The sequence below is a fragment of the Carassius carassius genome, chromosome 25 (assembly GCF_963082965.1).
Source record: "Carassius carassius chromosome 25, fCarCar2.1, whole genome shotgun sequence".
NCBI lineage: Eukaryota > Metazoa > Chordata > Actinopteri > Cypriniformes > Cyprinidae > Carassius > Carassius carassius.
Window position 1 is genome coordinate 21,450,902 of NC_081779.1, and position 15,941 is coordinate 21,466,842.

The 15,941-nt window shown below is 37.3% G+C and overlaps 1 protein-coding gene across 7 annotated transcripts in view; it reads right to left on the reverse strand.

Annotated features, from left to right (window-relative positions):
• Positions 1 to 15,340, reverse strand: part of LOC132104407 (low density lipoprotein receptor adapter protein 1-B-like) — a 29,999-nt gene extending 14,659 nt beyond the window's left edge. The window contains exon 1 of one of the 7 annotated variants that reach the window (XM_059509863.1): positions 14,919 to 15,339. In XM_059509863.1, coding sequence (XP_059365846.1) covers positions 14,919 to 14,991 — 73 coding nt within the window. In that variant the 5' untranslated portion in view covers positions 14,992 to 15,339. Of the gene's footprint in view, positions 1 to 14,906 lie in introns of all 7 variants that reach the window. The other 6 variants (XM_059509864.1, XM_059509860.1, XM_059509858.1 and 3 more) reach the window with 6 other exon arrangements.
• Positions 15,341 to 15,941: the final 601 nt, after the last annotated feature.

A 15,941-nucleotide genomic window follows, 5' to 3' on the forward strand; every position in this document is an offset into this window, starting at 1 on the left:
AATCAACTTTTGCTCTAAAGACTCAAATATCCCAGGCTAAAAAACATTTTGGATGCCTCTGTACATCATTATTTCCAGGACTGACTGAAAACAGTCAAAGATCTGGAGCAGCTGTAGCAGATGATAATTTCTAGAAATTAAATGCATCTTTCTTGAACCAGTGTCTCTTGCATTTTTTATTTTTATCCTGAAGTGTCTTTTCTCAGATCATCTTCACTAAAAAATAGAATGTGAAAACGTTAAAGTCTATCTTAGCCTTCTGCACATCTTTGGAATGAATAATTTGCTTAGGTTGACTAATATAAATGCATATATACTGTATTAGCTTAGCATGTGTTTTGAATACTCCGTTTTGAGACTTTTTAGTTGTAATGTTGATGCAAGGAATGTGTTATATGAAATGTAAATGTGATTAGAAAACATTTGAACCTCACTTCTGCCATCACAATCTGTATAAGTTCCCAATCTGATTATAACACATTAAGCCGTTTCAGCTATCCACTATCACTAAGATGCACACAAATAAACACTCTCACTCTTTCTGTTGAGACTCACATGTTTGGCTCTCGTAACACTACCTGTGGCTCCTGCAGTCACCTGATTGCTTTTGGCAGTGGCAAAATGTTTTAATTTTTGGCAAAATTAAAATTCTGGGAATTACATCACAAAGGCACTGAGCCAAAACAGACAAGATATTTGTAATGATAAAAACTTCCTAATCATCGGGAAGAAGGAGGCGGGAACCGGCGGACAATCAAAATGAAACTTTAATTACAAAACAAACACAAAACAGCGCACCAGCCCCTCACGGACGACTGGTGCGCGCAAATAAAAATAAAAACCAAAACACAACTAAAAGCCCAGGCCTGGTCCTCTCTCGTCCTTCACTGTCGTCGCTCCAGTTTTATATCCTTCCATCTCCTCCATGGGCCTCGAGACCGGCGGGTCGAACAGGTGTAGTTCATCTCCAATCACTCCACCGGCCTCGCTCCCATGTCCCTCGGCCCCGCTCCACTTGTCACAATATTTTTTTATTTTAGTCCGATTTGTATCTTACTTAATGACTTTTTAAACACTGGTATTTAAGTCTAAGTATCCTATTGTGTTAATTTTTATATATGATCCTAATTAAATTATTTTAAATTATATATTCCACTTAAATGTTATATTATAACACCCCCCCCCCCCCCTCAAAAAAAAAGAGTTGGAAAAACTTTAAACAATAAAAATAAATATATATTTTTAAATAAAACCTCTGAAATGCTTAACCATTAAGCTACTGCACCACCTGTTCAATGAATTATACATGTTTACAGGAATCCCTAGCACAGGAAATAGTTAATCATTGTCTCAGAAAGCGATTTTTGATATTTGTGCACAGCTGACAGAAAACAAAGCAGACTTAAAAAAAATGTCATGACAAGGGTAATATTTACAGGTTTAATGTGGCATAAACAAAACCAGTCACACCAAAGATGATCAAATCATTAAAAAGTAACTGAAATGCTGATGAGTGACTTCTAGTGTCCTTAAATCACTTTGAGAAGCTGCAGGGTCTACATCATTTTTCCCACAGCTCATCAAATAAAATTCATGCTGAAATGATTGACGATGCTCTACAACCCCGGCATAAAACCAGGGTAATTCACAGAGATAGAAAAGGGTGTAATAATACAGCCCTGGTGACATACATGTACGGATTAGTGACACACCCAAAGGCCCTTAATCACAGGGGGAAGCACTTTTTTGTCTTAACCATGTCCCTGGAGAACCATTTAAGGGTGGAGTGACCCAAACCACCGCCTACCTCCAATCTCCAAAATCAGAAACTCAACTCGGGATGTTTGGCTAGATATGATTACAGTGCACTTCTTTTTTTTTTTTTGAGGTCATGGTAGGGTTGGGAGTTATTTCAATCTTGGCCAGATAGAGAGGGAAAAAAATCATTTTGTTTATTTTTCAAAATGGAAAAATAAACAGCACTCTCCGAAACAGGAAGTCATTCTTGCTTCGAGACAAATGCAGATAGAAGTAGATGACGCAAGCGATGTTGGCATTTTAATGAGAAACTTGAGATAAGAGATTTATCATACTTATTCTTTCTGTGTTCATTACAAACAACTAAACGGACCATATGGCTTTGTAAAGAAATCTTAATAAAAAAGCTAATTTCAAAAACTCCCTTGTAAGTCTTAATTCATGCTTCTACTCCCACACAACTCCTTATGAACATTAGAGGTGGATATCGAAAGCTTTTATCAAATGGACTGCCTGGAAAAGGCTCAACAGCTGCTGCTGGACGTCTCCCTGGCGCTCTGCCTCTTTAGTATGTGCAGGGCACCGACACATCGAAGATCCAGAGGCAAGGGCGATAAATCTCACCACTATAAAACACCATAAAAACTCTCTCTTCATTACAATGCAGCCATGCTTGCTGCAAGCTATGCACTTTCTATGTTCAGGCACATGACTTTGGAGCAGCAAGAAGGACATTTTTGATTGCTCTGATGAGAATGAGACATACAAGAGGAAGGAAAGTAATTATAAACTATAACAGTGTGAATCGTTATCAAAAATCTGTTTAAAATTTGATAAGTTTATTCATTTTGCTATCTGTGCACAATTATGTAGTCACTTACATTATTTTTTAGAACAGCTACATTTAGTATAGGGGTCAGTAAGGCACTGTTTATTAAGTAAAATATATCTGAAAAACTTTCATCAACCAAATCAAAGTTATGTCGTGTAACCAAGATGCAGAAAAACAAAAACAAAAAAAAGACAGAAACAAGGAATATCATCATAGATAGGGCCGCTGTAGACCATCACAACTTACAGTATTTGTGAAGAGAAAGAAAAAAAAAAGTTTTACCTGCAAATTATATTTAAAACTTTTTTTGAAAAATAATGATAAATGTGTACATTCACATGTAAGAATTTATATTTTTGTATTATGGTTACACCACATGTCACTGTTTAGTCATTAATTCATTTATTTATCTATTTATTCATTTATTATTTTTAATTTTTTTTGGACATACAAGAGGGAAAGGAAGGAAAGCAATTATGAACTATAACAAGGTTAATCATTGTCAAACCTCCCAACTAAAAGTTGATAATCCTGTTCACTTTTACACTTTGCTATCCTAACTGTAAATTATAATATTAATAAAAATATTAATATTTGAAGTTTTCATCCACCAAAATATTTAACCTGGTTAAACTAAATTACTCATTTTATTTAGCATGGATACTGATCCACTGTTTTTTCAATGCTCAACCGTGCCCCTGTCAGACTCAGATCTGTGTTTGCATTCCTCCAAAAGGAGTGAAATGAGTTGAAGTCTGTATTGCAGCTAAAAGTAGGTCAGTAGATCAACAAAAGAATGCTGAACACACAATTGCGTCTTATTCTCCTTCACTCAACCATTGAGAGAACAACCTATAAACACTGGTAGCTTGCTGATGTTGGAAACATTTACTATTCTGGCAAAGCCTAAGCCTTCACTGTGATTGAATTATAAACACAATCATAACTGTGTACTGGCAGACTTCTTGTGTTCCAGGTCATGCAGATAAGCAGCTCTCAGCCAACTCACGGAGCCGCTTTTGTGGAGTCAAGACAGAATTAAAAGGGAGATGAAAATGCACAGCAAACTTTCTGATCCCACTAAAGGGGAAAAAGTTGCCCTTGTAAAGACCAGGCCAGCCCACTTCATCTGCTTTCAAAGCTCTTCTATGGACTTGTCCATTGCAACTTTGAAGAAGTCTTGTTGAAACAAATGTGTCTTAGAACGGTTCAGATACTGCCAGCAAACAAGTACCTACTTGTAGACTAGTCCAGGATTGATGCCAAAGAGAAGGAAACTGATTTCAGATGCTGACAAAAATCACACTGCTGGCACTGCATCATGTTTATTTCACAAAATCGTCGCAGGCAGCTTCTCTTCATTCTTATTTTTTTATTTTTTTGTCCACCGGCCACTGTGTCTGGTGGATTTCCAAATCTACCAGCCACTCAATGTTTTTACCAGCCACTTTCTTGTTTTTAACCAACAATGTGTAACTGCATGTGAAAATGAATACTATAAGATCTACAATACTAAAGCAGTTTATTTAATCTCAAGTCTCAATGAAATACTGACATTTTCTCTTTCAGTGATGCTCAAAAATGCTGCCTATCTAGGCAGCTTACTATGTTTTGAAACGGCCGACTCTTGCTAAAGCAGCTCATTCTATCAACTCCGTAGCCCAACCGGATGATACACTGCTTTTTTAATGCACAGAAAATTTTTACGATATTCTAAACAGTTTTCGTACTTAATTCCAAAGGAAAGGATTCACCAGTATTTGTATGTGTAAGTGTATTAATTTTTTTTGTTTTGGTGTATTTTTATTAAAATTTTTTTGTGGTTGAGGGAACACGTGGGGAAAAGTCCTCTGTTCAACACTATCACTGAAAGAAATCTCGGCTCGGAAACTTTTACGCCGTCGACAAACGAACGCACAGCGTTTTTAATACATCGTTTTTACGCGTCTCGTCAACTTACAACCCTCTACGGACACCTTGGCAAATGAATCGCCATTGGCTAGTAATTATTTTAATTTACTCGCCAGTCAGTCAAGCTTTATAATAATCAAATATCATTTAAGAATAGAACTTTAGTAATTAGAAGTAAACTTGATAACCATGTTTGAATGCTTATTAGTCATTTTAACTGAACATTTTAACTGGACTGGTGGTGGTGCTTTTTTGGTCATTCAGTGTTTCTGTAAAAAAAAAAAAAAAAGAAAAAATCTTACACAAATATTGAGAATATAATAATAAGATTCCTACTATTAAAAACTATAAAACACACTAAGGATTACTATGGATTAATGAGCTGCTGGAATTATCAATATTAATCAGGTTTTGTGTGTTCGCTCGAACTGATTTGCTAAAATCAAAACAGGGACAATAATAGGTGAGCGCCAGCCAATGAGATTGCCGTTCACGCATTAACTCCACCCACTACCGGAAAACCCAGCTGTTTTTAAAAGCTGAAGTCTTCCATAGGAACTCCGTTATTTTGACAGGAAAATGCAACAAATAATATTGTTTAAATGTAGCACGTCAATCCCCTCTCTCTCTATGGGGCTGAAATGTGTGCCACCAGAAACTGAATTTGAATTGCTAAACTTGAATAATTGCATTGAATAACTGAATTTGAATAACATAAATTGAAAGTGTATTGTTTAATTAGAATCATTGCATTGAAAAACTGAATCTGAATTGTATAATTTGAAATTGTATTTATTCAAAAAATGAATCTGAATTGTAGTCGAATAAAATGTCCAATAAAATTTGATCCTCACTTAAAATTAAACTCTCTATATATCTTCACATTCACTTCACACAATTCAGATTCAGTTCTCAAATTCAATTTCAAGTTACTGAGACAGACATCCGGGTAGTTGGAGGATGATGTCCGATTCGTGAACGAATCGTTCAATTTAACCGGCTCTTCTTTTAACCGGTTGAACCAGTTCACCAAATCGAACTGAATCGATTGAAACGGTTCATGTCTCCAACAAGCATTAATCCACAAATTACTTAAGATGTTAACTTTTTTAACGTGACTGACACTCCCTCTGAGTCAGAATAAACCAATATCCCGGAGTAATTCATTTACTCATACAAAACACTGACTGAACTGCTGTGTAGACCGAACTGAAGATCAAGATGAACACCGAGCCGAGCCAGATGACGAACGAACACGCCCACTGCTGGAGCAGTTCTCGTTCTCGAGTCAAGAGCCGGTTGCATCGGTTTTCGGATCACCAGTACACTGAATTGAGAATCGTTTCTGTTGGACACGTCCGATTTGAGAACCGATGAGCTGATTCTCGTTCTCGAGTCAAGAACCAGTTGCATCGGTTTTCGGATCACCAGTACACTGAACGAAAACAGTTTCTTTCGGACGCGTCCGATTTGAGAACCGATGAACTGATGCTACTGCGCATGCGTGTAAAGTATTTCGGAAAGTGTGATAAAAGATCTATATACATTTTTATTATTATTATTATTTTTTTTTTTTAAGATGAATGTTTCTAATCTGTATATTGTAGATTATGTATAGGCCAGAGGGGGTTTCAGGGAAGTTGGACAATAATTAAGAACTCTAAAGAATCTATGTTTAATAGGAATAAGGGATGATTTATGAAATATGTGTACTGTATTTATAGTTAATGATGACACATTCACAATTTGAGTTTGTAGTAAACAGAACATGAACACGAGTAGAGCAGCTGATTATACTGAACTGCAGCACATGCCAGTTAGAGTGATTCTCGTTCTCGAGTCAAGAACCGGTTGCATCGGTTTTCGGATCATCAGTACACTGAACCAAAACCGTTTCTTTCGGACGTGTCCGTTTTGAGAACAGAGGAGCTGATGAACCTGCGCATGCGTGATTCAGAGTAAAGTTGACTGACTCACAGCGCGTCTGAACCGAACTGATTCTTTTGGTATTTGATTCTGAACTGATTCTGTGCTAATGTTATGAGCGCAGGTAAACCGAGGGCTTGAATGAAGGGGCATTCTGGCGAAACGTAAGTTCATTTAATAACAAATACATCGCAATGGTTTATGTATAGTGGTTTCTGCGCTGATGACACCTAATTTATTTACTTTATATCTTCAAGACTTAAATCCTCATATGCACATTATTGCTGTTACTGTATTTGGGTGCGTTGTTGCAAAACTTAATTGTAAACTTTTCATGATTATGAGGTTTTTAACTGACTACATTTATGATTACTGACTTTATATATTTGAATGTTTGATAGATGTGACGCCATTACGTCATTACGTCGAGCGTAAAAGAACCGGTGAACCGAAAGGACCGGTTCGCAGAAAAGAATCGAACTTCCCATCACTAGGATGAAGGAAGAGCAATCGAGAACAGATCGATAGATAGCGTTCATTGGCGCACAGGAGCCAATCAGCACCTACGTTTTGAAGCATAGTACGTACCCACCATGAAACAAGGAAGAAGTGCTTGCCTTGCCGACTGACTTGACCACCATGGATCCGGTGTGATAAGAATTTTTATTTTTAAATATGAAAGACAAGAAAAGGATAGTGCTAGTATTAGTTGGTTAAGTGCTGGTGAAAAAGACGAGTCTTTATATGTTTCTTGGAAATGAGTAAAGACACAGTTGTACGAATAGAGATCAGGAGGTCATTCCACCAGCTGGGCACAGTCTAGGAAAAGGTCAGTGAGAGTGATTTAGAACTTTTTTGGGATGGCACCACGAGGTGTCGTTCACTTGCGGAGCGCAAATTTCTGGAGGGCACATAAGATTTAACCAGTGAGTTTTGGTATATTGGTGCCGTGCCAGTGGTCGTAATAAGTGTAATAATTAATTATGTTGTTATATATGGTTTTGCTTACAGGCAGTTAATGTACTGTAATTACTGATTGTCTATTATTTAAGAAACTATTGTTTTCAAAGAAAATCATACAGTAATTATCACACTATTTAAATTATGATGACAGAAATTACAATTGTAATTGACTTTAACTCATATAACACAGTACATAAAATAGTACATCATAATAATAATTCTACTGATTTTTTTTTTTTTTTTACATATAAATGTTAAAGCAATATGCACACTATCAATGTAAGCCATTTACATTTTTCGAAATACATAACATTTCAAAGAATCTTTACAGGAAGACATACTGTTGCTAAATGCTTTAGTCTTCTGTAATGATAAAAACTCCATAACCATCGGGAAGAAGGAGGCGGGAACCGGCGGACAATCAAATAAGATTTAATAATGACAAAATAAATACAAAACAGCGCATCAGCCCCTCAAGGACGACTGACGCGCACAAATAAAAACCAAACACAAACTAAAACCCAGGCCTGGTCCTCTCTCGTCCTTCACTGTCGTCGCTCCAGTTTTATATCCTTCCATCTCCTGGGTGGGACTCGAGACCGGTGGGTCGAACAGGTGTCGTTCATCTCCAATCACTCCACTGGCCTCGCTCTGTTCCCACGTCTCTCGGCCCCGCCCCACTCGTCACATCTTCATACATACAGCAAGCAAGCCATAGGCAATAGTGGTTAATAAAGAAAAATCTGCAAGATGTTGATAATGGAGTAAAAAACCTTTGGAGAAACCAGACTAACCAAAAACACTGGGGACTAGTTCTCCTCTGTATATTCAGTCTGAACATTTGGTACAATGTCAATAGTAGTTAACAGTGTTACTGCATTGATTCAGCTTTAAGGTTAAAGGTTAATTGTGCCATGTACAGGCAGTAACATTGTTTTCTCTGTGGCCCAGGTGATGCAGGCAGTGTTAGTGAAGAGTTCTAAGGTGCAGTCATCCATTAATGAATCCTTGCTGTTTTGCTGAAACTGGAAACAGTTCATCCTATGTGAAGTCCATTGTGGAAGATTGGGGAATCATCAGTCTCAACGTAACTCGAGAGTGTCTCGGGACAGAGCTTCTGTGGTAAATAAAAATATAAAAATATTTAGGAACTGTAATATAATAACAATAATTATTTCCTCTCTGCCGGTGTAATATACAGTACAGTATGCTGGAATAATTTCTTGACATCATGCAGAACGGGGTCAGAAGACATCAGAAGCAGGAAACATCAAAAATCATTGTTAACCGTAGAGCATCGGTTTACAAATCTTTCAAAATCAAGTTATGGTTTATGTGTATGTTGTTATAAAAACAATTAAACAGACATAAATGTAATCTGTTCAACTCAGTCTATTTTGCATTCAAACTGTCTCTTGTTTCTCAGAAACTGTGGTGTATGTACGTGAATTATTCTTTCTCTATTGTGTGTTAGTATTTGCATATTTGTGCCATTTACTTTTTTGTTGCTTCTGTAGGGTCATAGCTTACAGGTGATCCCTGGATTCTTTGACATGATATGAGGTACTTGGCCCCAAAAGTTTGAGAGGCTTAGGTTATTTACATTTGAAGGAGACTATAGAAGCGTACAAACCTAGAAATGCTCACTTTTGTTTTGAAGTTGAAGGAATGAAGTCAGCTTTGCTGAAATGACAAAACACATGTATGAAATATAATGTAAAATTAAAATGTAAAAATGTGTACAATAAAGTTAAAAGGTGGACTTTTGAGAGAAAGTAATTGTGCTATGGTCAGGACTAACTGATCAATAATAATCATATGCGAACACTGACAACCAAAAAAAAAAAAAAACCTTTGTACTGTTGAAAATGTACATCACACAGCACAGTGAGCCTTTATGGTAACAGCTCAGTCAATTTAAAAAGTATTAAATCCAACTGGTCAATGCATTAATCCACTGGTGGGGAGACAGATGCTTGGAGGGATATATCTAACTAAAATGCGACAATATATAGTCACTTTTTGTTATTGACTAAAAAAATATACTAAAGTTTGATGTTGGGCACTGGGCCCAACAGGACCATGGGAAGGTATTGCATCTGTGAGCAAATATGTTGAATTGACTACTTCTGAGTTGTCTCCCTGTCAAAACATAGTGAGACATACAAGCTTACTCTCTCTCCCTCTTAGTAAGCAGTACCCTGACAATGACAATCACGAGGAGTAGTTATCGTAAATAATCACGCTGAAGACATGACCAGTCTACTTGGCGGCAACAACATTTTCACCGGAGGAAGAGGCAAATGCTTAGAAATAATAAACGCCAAGCAAAGATGTTGTTACCAGAGCTAGTACATAACCACAAAAACGTGGGATAATAGCTACTGTGTTTGCAACATCTCGAGAAAGATGTAATTTGCCCCGTTTCTACAAAACAGCTACAACATTAAACTAAAGATTGTTAGATCGTGAAAAAAAAAAATTGTCATTACCATATTTGTCCCAGGAGGATCCATGGTGGTCAAGTCAGTCGGCAAGGCAAGCACTTCTTCCTTGTTTCATGGTGGGTACGTACTATGCTTCAAAACGTAGGTGCTGATTGGCTCCTGTGCGCCAAAGAACGATATCTATCGATCTGTGCTCGATTGCTCTTCCTTCATCCTCCAACTACCCGGATGTCTGTCTCAGTAACTTGAAATTGAATTTGAGAACTGAATCTGAATTTTGAGAAGTGAATGTGAAGATATATAGAGAGTTTAATTTTAAGTGAGGATCAAATTTTATTGGACAAATTTTATTCGACTACAATTCAGATTCAGTTTTTGAATAAATACAATTTCAAATTATACAATTCAGATTCAGTTTTTCAATGCAATGATTCAAATTAAACAATACACTCTCAAATTATGTTATTCAAATTCAGTTATTCAATGCAATTATTCAAGTTTAGCAATTCAAATTCAGTTTCTAGTGGCACATATTTCAGCCCATATCTCTCGCTCTCTTTCTCTATGTGAGTGTGAGAGAAAGCGACGGCGATTTATGCACCTTAACACTAGAGTTTACGGTACATTATACAGGTGCGTTGCGGATCCATTGCGGAAAAAAAGCTCAGATCGTCTGACGGACAGTCAGAGTGTTTGCGAGTGAAAATATCTGTGCTAAACTTAGCCTCCAACTAACACACTGGCGAGTAAAATCAGAGAATTTATTAGCCATTGGCTAATATTAGACATCATTTAGTAGCCAGAAGGAAGATTTAGTCATATATGCAAGTGATTTACTCGCAATGTAGAGGTTTGACTTACTAGCCACAGAGCTAACTTCTGAAAAAGTACTTGAAGACTGGAAATAAAATGCATCCCCCGGACAGCAGTTATTAGACACGCGACCGATAATACTGTTTGTTAGTTTGCTTATTAGGCCGTTAAAAACAATAAGATAAACACAAACTGTCCATATAATCTAAAATGTTGTAGAATAATGGAGGAAAATGAACTTACCAGGGTCTGACAGAGACGTGACAGTATGCGGAAACTTGTGCACGAAAGCAAATTCAACTCTTCACGTGATCTTGTATAACATGAGCGCGGCTATAAAACGTACTGTAAATAACCAACAAATATATCACTCCGCCGGCGGCACTTACTTCAGCTGCAAACACTACTGGGAACAACGCTGCCGTTTGATCCCAGTTTACACCGCCTTTCTCCACGGAGCTGCTTCGGATGATATTACACTTTATTGCATGTTGTACACACACCAGGGATGGAAATTAACTTTTTTGTCCACTGGCCAGGTGAAACAGTAGGCTATTTTTATTTACCCGCCATGGTGGCTGGTAGGTGAAGCGAGTTTACCCACCACAACACAAAATCACCCGCATTTGGCTGGTGGCGGGTGCTAATTTCCATCCCTGATTATTTATATATATATATATAATATTATATTATACACACACACACACACACACACATATAAAAACCCGATTCCAAAAAAGTTGGGACACTGTACAAATTGTGATTAAAAAAGGAACGGAATAATTTACAAATCTCATAAACTTATATTTTATTCACAACAGAATATAGATAACATATCAAATGTTAAAAGTGAGACATTTTGAAATGTCATGCCAAATATTGGCTCATTTTGGATTTCATGAGAGCTACACATTCCAAAAAAAATTTGCAACTTATAAGGTCAATTGGCAACATGATTGGGTATAAAAAGAGCCTCTCAGAGTGGCAGTGTCTCTCAGAAGTCAAGATGGGCAGAGGATCACCAATTCCCCCAATGCTGCGGCGAAAAATAGTGGAGCAATGTCAGAAAGGAGTTTCTCAGAGAAAACATTCAAAGAGTTTGAAGTTATTATCTACAGTGCATAATATCATCCAGAGAATCTGGAACAATCTCTGTGTGTAAGGGTCAAGACCAGAAAACCATACTGGATGCCCGTGATCTTCAGTAGGGGTGCTCCGATCACGATGCGCAAAATAAACGCTGAAAAGGAACGTGGATTTGTGCAGCTTCTCAGTTAACAATGGCTCTGTGTAGTAACAGCTGCTTTATGTGAAATCACGCACCTGATGGAATTTACCGCTGATTAGAGAACCGGCTTTACTGACGAGATGCGCATTAACGATCGGCCGATCGTGATCAGAGCACCCCTAATCTTCAGGCCCTTAGACGGCACTGCATCACATACAGGAATGCTACTGTAATGGAAATCACAACTTGGGCTCAGGCCATCCTTAAAAATATTCTTGTTTGCCGTAACCCGACCGACCCTGTCAATTTAGGACCGACTCAGTCCGACCGACTTGCCGGTTGTACATTTGCGTTAAGACCGACCAATTTTATTTTTTTTTTACTCTTCAAACAACTAATACAAAATCAATAAATTAATTATTTTAGTAAGTATTGTAAATATATAAATTGTCTAGGCCTACATACAAATGAATACTACGTTCTTTCTTTAAAAAAAACCCTGTGACGTCATCTATGTTAACACTATTGGTTAACGGATGTCACACTATGGCCTGTGCGTTCGCTTCGTCTCACACTCTCATTCACTGTCAGAGTCAACGGTTCGCGCTTGGTAATGATGGCTGCGGCTGCAGTAAACAAAATGTTCGCAGTCACTGTTCAAAGTCATACGGGTTCGGGCACCATAATACATCTAAAAAATGTATTAAAACAGCTCGACACCGCTTTAACTCGGCACGAAGTTCTGGAAAAACTGTGCCCAGATCTTTTCCCATCCCTTCTCCCATCTAGTCTAAAACTTCGAAAATCTATTGCACGAATCGATTGGACCAACACAAGTTTCGAAAATGAAAATAGGAAATTGATTTTAATGGCCTTCTCTCGTTGCGCGTCCAGGTTTTTTTTTTTTTTTGGAACACGCGTCACACAGCAACTGCAGCTTCGGACACACGCATAACAGCAAATAATACTTCTGCACAATGTTTCTCTTTTTACAACAGAAATGTGAATTCTGCCGGTATTCAGACAGTCTCATGCACACAGATACCTAGCGGTGTCAATAACCAACCTTATTTTTTTTCTTCTCACCTGAAATTCATGCAATAAACATGTTTTTGACAAAGATTTCAATTTGTTTGTGGTATATATAGCCTGCATCAAAATGAGGTTTGCAATGATGTGCCCGAAGGCACGGGTTGAAGACCCAGTCAGTGACGTTACGATATGCTAATTTGTTTAAATTCATACCTACGTAATCACCATCAACAAAATTTTAGTTTTTTTTTTACACTGACACTTGAAAAAAAAAATAGACCTACCTACCGACCCTTTTTTTAAAAATGTTTACTGTTACTGCAAACCAAAATATTTTTAAGGATGGCCTCAGGAGTACTTCCAGAAAACATTTTTGGTGAACACAATCCACCGTGCCATTCGCAGCTTACACATCTGGAAAGGCACCATCAATGCTGAAAGGTATATCCAAGTTCTAGAACAACATATGCTCCCATCCAGACGTCGTCTCTTTCAGGGAAAACCTTGCATTTTCCAACATGACAATGCCAGACCACATACTGCATCAATTACAACATCATGGCTGTGTAGAAGAAGGTTCAGGGTACTGAAATGGCCAGCCTGCAGTCCAGATCTTTCCCCCATAGAAAACATTCTGGTGCATCATAAAGAGGAAGATGCGACAAAGAAGAACTAAGACAGTTGAGCAACTAGAAGCCTGTATTAGACAAGAATGGGACAACATTCCTATTCCTAAACTTGAGCAACTTGTCTCCTCAGTCCCCAGACGTTTGCAGACTTGCAGGCCTTGTCCCAACTTTTTTTGAGTGCACCATGAAATTTAAAATCAACTTATTTTTTTTCCCCTTAAAATTATACATTTTCTCAGTTTAAATATTTGATATGTCATCTATTGTATTCTAAATAAAATATTGAAATTTTAAATTTCCACATCATTGCATTCTGTTTTTATTCACAATTTGTACAGTGTCGCAACTTTTTTGGAATCTGGTTTGTACATAAACACATACACTTGAACATGTGGGGAATATACTGTATCTTAACTGACCACGTGTTCAATAATTTAGAAGTGATAAGTTTTAAAAATATCAAACTACATTGACTACCGTTCACTAGATTCAGTAGGTTCACTAGACTCAATACTTTTTTGTTCGACAAGGCTGCATTAAATTGAACAAAGGTGACAGTAAAGGCATTAATAATGTTTCAGAAGGTTTCTATTTCAAATAAATGCTGTTCTTTTCAAATTTCTATTTATCCTGAAAAAAAAAAAAAAACATTATGGTTCACACAAAAATATTAAGCAGCACAATGGTTTTCAACATGAATTATGAGTGTCAGAGAGCAGCTCTGAGATGAACACACATTCCAGCCTCCTGGTCCAAGAAAGTATGCACTTGCATTTTGCAACGTTTTTCCCCCCTCCCAAAATTCGCATTAATAATAATAATAATAATAATAACAATAATAATAATAATAATAATAAAAGAAGCTTGCTAAAATAAAATGTACTGGGTTTTAAGAGCTGATGAAAGCATGCTAGTCTATGTAACGTTACCGTGCTCCAGCAAAGCATTTCTCGAAATCCAGACCGCGTTTTGGGGCATTTCTGCTGTCGAGATTAAGTTAAATCTTTGGTTAAATTAGCTCAACAGGTTCTGAGACAGAGTCAACTATTAATGAACCCCAAAACATCTAGGATCTAATGAAGGTTGTGAATCTCGTCGGACAGGTGAAAATACTCATCGGTGTCTTTCATTAAACAACTTTTGCAGATTATTTTTTTCTAAATCCAGTTAAAAACACATTTCACCCACACACTTACTAATAAAGCTTCACAACTTTTAGGCAAAACGCAATCTTTTGTGTGTAACTTATTGGTAAACATGCTTAACAAACGAGTCTACATGCAAACGGATCGACAACACGCAGACGTGAGTGACCCGTGAAACCACCCGAAACAAAAGTCTCGCTGTTGACAGATAACGTTACTCACTCTGGTGCTTGCCTGAGCTCCGGGACTGTGTGGTCAGGCTGGGACTGCGAATAAAAGCCCTTCTGGCTGATTTCAGCACATCCATGTCAAGGTTTATGAGCGGAGACGCGTCTTCAGGTGCTGCTGCTGTTGGCCATGAACTAACTGTTACGCCTTCTCACTTTCAACTTTGTTTTTGTCGTGTCGACTCCAACATCTGTGGGAATACTCAAGCCTCCGCGACTCGTGGGCGGCGTTTCGTCCGTCAATCAAGGCCACGGTGCAAGGATTCTGTTTCCATGGCAACCGCGTCAAATGGAAGCCTCCCCGTGTGCTTTTTGAAATGGCTGCGCGCGAATTTCAAACAGCGGGTTTGCATGAAGGAACCTGGCATGGGCACCGATATGTGTTCATTCCTCCCTATAATGCCTGACGAGTCAACATTCATAATGTTTAAGACACCGTCCGTGTTTCCCGCGAAAATCAAATAACACGAACATATTGGAATCTATTGAGCTCATCTTTGTCGCCCTCATGCGGCTGTAGAAGAAATAATCCTCTATTGAGATTCGGGCTTGCTTTGATGAAATCATAAAATCAAATAAACTATTATGTTCCATTATAATAACACGACACAATGTGAAGGGCCCTCTATATAAGGTAAGATATTTCAGAAATGTTAATATATACGATATTTGCAAGTCTCTCAATATAAGGCCACTATTTCTAGCAAAGAAACATTATGACAAAACTGGCTGCTTTGCCTTTTTAATTAACAGACTTGGAAACAAACAGCAATAAAAGTTATTTGATTTTTTTTTTATTTCATGTACTTTATAGCATTTTAATATTTTTATTTTATTTCAATAATATTTATAATTATAGTAATAATAATGTTAAAGTCTGCTAAATGTTTTCTAATGCATTGCTATAGTATTTTTTTTCCTTCATTTTGATGGGTTTGTCCATTTTTTTTCTATATGGTTTATTATTACATTTTAGTTTTTAAGTGTCAGTTATTTTAGTACATAAACCTTAAACAAAAATTTGAAATGC